The 4,954-nt window shown below is 37.7% G+C and overlaps 1 protein-coding gene across 1 annotated transcript; it reads left to right on the top strand.

Annotated features, from left to right (window-relative positions):
* Positions 1-256: 256 nt before the first annotated feature.
* On the top strand, positions 257-4,722 carry LOC143608677 (protein transport protein SEC23 F-like). Its single transcript, XM_077083645.1, has 4 exons — positions 257-388; positions 1,474-1,913; positions 2,027-2,186; positions 4,564-4,722. Exons 1-4 carry the CDS (start codon positions 257-259, stop codon positions 4,720-4,722), a joined length of 891 nt encoding a protein of 296 aa, XP_076939760.1.
* Positions 4,723-4,954: the final 232 nt, after the last annotated feature.

The following is a 4,954-nucleotide window of genomic DNA, read 5'->3' as shown; positions in this document are numbered from 1 at the left end:
TTACTTAGTTCTAGGATTTTGTTTAGAGAAAGGGGATAAAAGATTTAAAACTCCGTCCTTCCATTCCTTAGCCTTGAACACCTCTTGAAAGAATCCTATGCCATTGTTAACCTTGAAATGAAGCTAGGATGTGTTTGTGATGTAGAACTGAAGCGAGGGAGATGGAGGTGGAAAGGTGGTGGATCACAGTGAGGTTGGAGATGGACTGAGAAGGGTCGCAGTGGGTGTTCGTGTGGTGGTGTGTGGCGTGTTAGTGATGGTTAATCGCGAGTATGGAGGGGTGGCGTCGAGCGGAGTCACGGTGGAGACGGTGTTCAGTGGAGGTGGTGTATCGGTCGTGACGGTGTTACTGTGCGGGAGGGATATGGTGGCGTCGGGTGACGGTAGGGTGGCCAGTTGTAACAGAGGACAAATATATACAGAAGTTAAGACTTAGTGTTGGATGTTGTATGTGTTCCTTTGCTTCCTTTTATTGGTTTATAAATTAAGTATAGGACTAGCATGGTTCATATGATAAAAACAATCTAGGAATCACTGTGGTTGATTGTTGAGTGTGATAGTGGACTTTGAATTTTTGTGGATGTTGGTTGAGGATGGCATTGGCTGACTGCACAAGCAGGTGATTGCATACTGAAAACATGAAACAGTTTAATGGTTTGAGTGTTGAATTTGGTCACTGATAAAATCACAAAAATTTCAAAGATATGAATGGGATAGGTGGGTCACCCCATATCTAGGAAAGAAGGGAAGTAGACTGTGTTGTGGATGTTTAATAATTGAAGTTGGTAACATTTTGTTCCATGTGATTTCTTATTATTACTCCCACCCTGCAGGCTCTTTTATTGTAAGGTATTTGTTTATTCTTTTTCTTTTAAGTTTACCAGTATCATTTAGACTATTTAGAATTAAAAATAGATTAGTCAATTGTTTAATAATCTATGATTCTTAGTTGCTGAGCATATATTATATTGTGCTCGCAAGATATGGTTTTAAGCATTAGCATGCTTAGATCTATAATATATTGTAAAATAATTAATAATAAACGCTTGATAAATTGTTTAGTATTCATTTTTCGAATATTTTATAAATATAATTATAAAATATATAATCTTGTATCAAGGGATTGAACCCTTTCGGTTCGTTTATATATACGTCAAATTCGTTTAAAAGTATTTATCACCAACGTTTGTATCCGTTAAACATAATCAAAATAAAATAAAATAAATTACTTATATGCAATATATCATGCATACGCGGGTCTATGCTAGACTCGATTTGATTAAACTTAACAAAATTTAATCAAGCGGGAATTAACGTTAAAAATTCATTATTAAGCATTGTACGGAACATGAGCTGTTTTACGGAGTGTCACACTTACCCACCACTCCGTTGCAAAACATGTTCCTCCGTACTCAACCCTACTCACGCGTCGATTACTCCGCCCTTATTTGGATCTGACCGTTCTGCTTCCAGCGTAACCACTTCCCACACCACTTCTCCGGCATATCGGAAGCCAACGTTCCGGCTGAACTATACCCGACCTACACCACAATTGAATACTCAATTCCGGATATCCAAAACACGCCGATTGCTCTGGTGTATGTGTTTTTGATTGACACGTGTGTGATTGATGAGGAGTTAGCGTTTGCGAAGTCGGCGGTGCAGCAGACACTTGAGTTGTTGCCGGAGAATGCGTTGGTAGGGTTTGTGTCATTCGGGATGCAAGTCCAGGTGCATGAGTTAGGGTTTAGTGAGATGTCTAGGGTTTACATGTTTCGTGGATCGAAGGATATGAGTAAGGATGAGGTGTTGAGTCAGTTAGGGTTAAGTGGAGGTTTTGTTGGTGGTAGGAGAGTTGGTAGTGGGTTTGGGCAAGGGCAAGGGCAAGGGTTTCCGAATCCTGGAGTTACTCAGTTTTTGCTCCCGGCGTCTGAAGGAGCTTATGTTATTCATTCTGCAAGTTAAATTATGGTTAATTTGTTTGAATGTAAATAGTCTGATGCTTATTGAAGTGATGATGGTTCAGCTTTTGGAGGAATTGGGAACGGATCAGTGGCCGGTTGTCTTTAAGGTGTACTGGTGTGGTATTGAGTGTTGTTGCTGGTTTGCTTGGGGCTTGCTTGCCTGGAACTGGTGGTCGTGTGGTTGCGTTAGTGGGTGGTCCGTGCACAGAAGGTCCCGGTTCGGTAAGCATGTTAACTAGATTTAATAGTCTACTTGTTAATGAGCATAGCTTACTGTTTATACTTTATACAAAATACAATTAGTTTTTCCCTTATCGTCGTAATGGTACTATTTCATTAGGCTTACATACAAACCGAATTTTCAGTGAACCGTTCATGTAGTTTTGTTCATTTATGTTCGTGAACATTAATTCACGTTCATTCATTTTAGATTTGTTTATGTTCGTTCATTTAAATTTTTTGGTCCATTACAACTTAGTATAATTTTAATATCTTTTCAGGCTCAACACATTGCTCTTCACATTAGCCAGAAAACCTCGTTCATTTAATTAGTTGTGTTCGATCGTTAGTTGGTTAAAGCTAATTGAACATGAACATGCTACGTTTGTTTTCATTCGGTTCATTTACAAGCTTGTGTGCATATGTTTCAGCATTGCCTTGTAAGCAACTGAAATATTTAAAAATTGAACTGTATAACAAATGAAACTGGTGTTGTAAGTCGTTTATCATAAGGATCTTTTAATTTGGTTATTCTATATGGCTTTTTGTAAATTGGCTGATAAATTGATGAACACAGTAACTAACTATAAACATAATCGATTTTAGTTTTCGTTCTTGATGGTTATGTTATGACTTATAAAGCTATATGATCATATCGTATCATACCGCTAATTTTTTTTCACTTATAAGAAAATAATATTTCTGTTACATTTTGTTATTTTGGTAGATTGTATCCAAAGATCTCTCGGACCCGGTTCGTTCACATAAAGATCTAGCAAGGACGCTGCCCCGTAGTTTACAAAGGCGGTTCAGTATTATGAGTAGTGGTGGCAACCTTGACCCAAACCATTCCAAATGGGTAAATTTGGGTTGTTTTAAAATTCAAATTGGTTGATTTGGGTCATAGGTTTTAATTAAATGTGTCAAAATGGGTCACTTGAAATTCCACATTCTGATTTTTGGGTCAAAATGGGTTGACAAATTTAACTACATGGGTCGATGTGGGTTAGTGTCTTAAGGAAAAGTGACATGTTTGGGTTGAAACGGGTTTTAGATTGGAACGATATCGGTTTAGGTTTCGGCTCGGATCAGCTTTCGTGCCGACACGAGTTTTAGCACTGGATGGGTTGGGTTTCGGTTTCTATCGAGTTTTCACACTAAACGGGTCGATTAAGGTTTTTGATTCGTTTTCGTCGACATTTCGGTTTCGGTTAATTTGTCGGTTTTTTTTGATGAACGAGGATAACGGCGAAAATATTTTTGTTTTTTTTTTACTTTTTTCGTTATTCGTTTATATTTTGAGTTATTATTTTCTATTTGTTTTTTGTTGAATTTTTTTTAGGGATTTTGATCTTATTAGAAACCATCAAAAAATATTCAAAAAAATTAATAAAAAAAATCATAACTCAAAAAATAAAACAAAAACAAAAAATGTAAAAAAAACTAAAATGTTTCGTCCGTTGTCCTCGTTCAAAAAAAATCGACAAATTAACCGAAACTGAAAAGTCGACAACAACGGAACAATAACATGCTGAAACAAGCTGTTAAGTGATGAAAGGAACTGAAAAATCGCTAAAGCAAGCTGTTAAGTGCTGAAACGAACTGAAAAATCGCTTAAACGAGCTATTAGATGCTAAAACGAACTGAAAAATCGCTTAAACGAGCTGTTACGTGCTGAAACGAACTGAAAAATCGCTTAAACAAGCTGTTACATGCTGAAACAAACTAAAAAATCGGTTAAATGAGCTGTTACGTGCTGAAACGAACTGAAAAATCGCTTAAACGAGCTGTTACGTGCTGAAACAAACTGAAAAATCGCTTAAACAAGCTGTTACGTGCTGAAAAGAAATGAAAAATCGCTTAAACGAGCTGTTACGTGCTGAAACGAACTGAAAAATCGCTTAAACGAGCTGTTACGCGATGAAACGAACTGAAAAATCGCTTAAACGAGCTGTTACGCGTTGAAACGAAATGAAAAATCGCTTAAACGAGCTGTTACGTGCTGAAACGAAATGAAAAATCACTTAAACGAGTTTTGACCCAAACCCGTTTTGACCCGTTCCACCCTTGACCCGTTCTAACCCGAACCTGTTGACCCTAATTCGTTCCGACCCGAACCAAAACAACCCTTTTTTAAGTGACTTGTTTCAACCCTAACCCGTTTCAACTCTAACCCGTTTCGACCCATGACCCGTTTCGACCCAACCTAACCCATTTGCCACCTCTAATTATGAGGAGCTTGCAAAGCAGATGGTTGACCAGGGTCATGTTTTAGACCTTTTTGTTTCTTCCCTTGACCAGGTCAGCACTCAATACCTTGATCCTTTGATAATTTAACCCCTAAACTATCAGATTGCTAATTTAGTTTTTATATAATTAGGTCGGGGTTGCAGAGATGAAGGTTGTTATTGAGAGAACTGGTGGCCTTGTTGTTTTAGCCGAAAGTTTTAGTCATTCAGTCTTCAAGGACTCGTTCAAACGTGTTTTCGAGAATATAGAACAAACAGAAAAGTTTTACATGAACACAAAAGAGACTTGAAAGTTGTCTCTCACTTGTGAATCTGAACATTGCCCGCATATTTGCGGCAGCAATCACGAGATGAAAATTTGGTGAGACCATATGGGTTATTTTTCACAATTTAAGATTGTATTGGTGCATCCATCGCATCTGCTTCGTTAGTTGGAAATCTAGAACAAACACAAAAGTTTTACATGAACACAAAAGAGACTTGAAAGTTGTCTCTCACTTGTGAATCCGAACATTGCCCACA

This window comes from Bidens hawaiensis, unplaced genomic scaffold (assembly GCF_021521415.1).
Source record: "Bidens hawaiensis isolate Kalapana, Puna unplaced genomic scaffold, B.hawaiensis_p1.1 tig00419401_1, whole genome shotgun sequence".
Lineage (NCBI taxonomy): Eukaryota > Viridiplantae > Streptophyta > Magnoliopsida > Asterales > Asteraceae > Bidens > Bidens hawaiensis.
Note: the sequence above shows the minus strand (reverse complement) of the source record. Positions and strands in the feature narration are given on the sequence as shown.

Bases quoted from the DNA above. Each gene is read 5' to 3' on its own strand.
- LOC143608677 (XM_077083645.1), top strand. From the start codon at position 257: ATGGTTAATCGCGAGTATGGAGGGGTGGCGTCGAGCGGAGTCACGGTG. The intron at 389-1,473 runs GTGGCCAGTTGT...TTCTGCTTCCAG, and splicing joins TGGCGTCGGGTGACGGTAGG to CGTAACCACTTCCCACACCA. The intron at 2,187-4,563 runs GTAAGCATGTTA...TTATATAATTAG, and splicing joins GCACAGAAGGTCCCGGTTCG to GTCGGGGTTGCAGAGATGAA.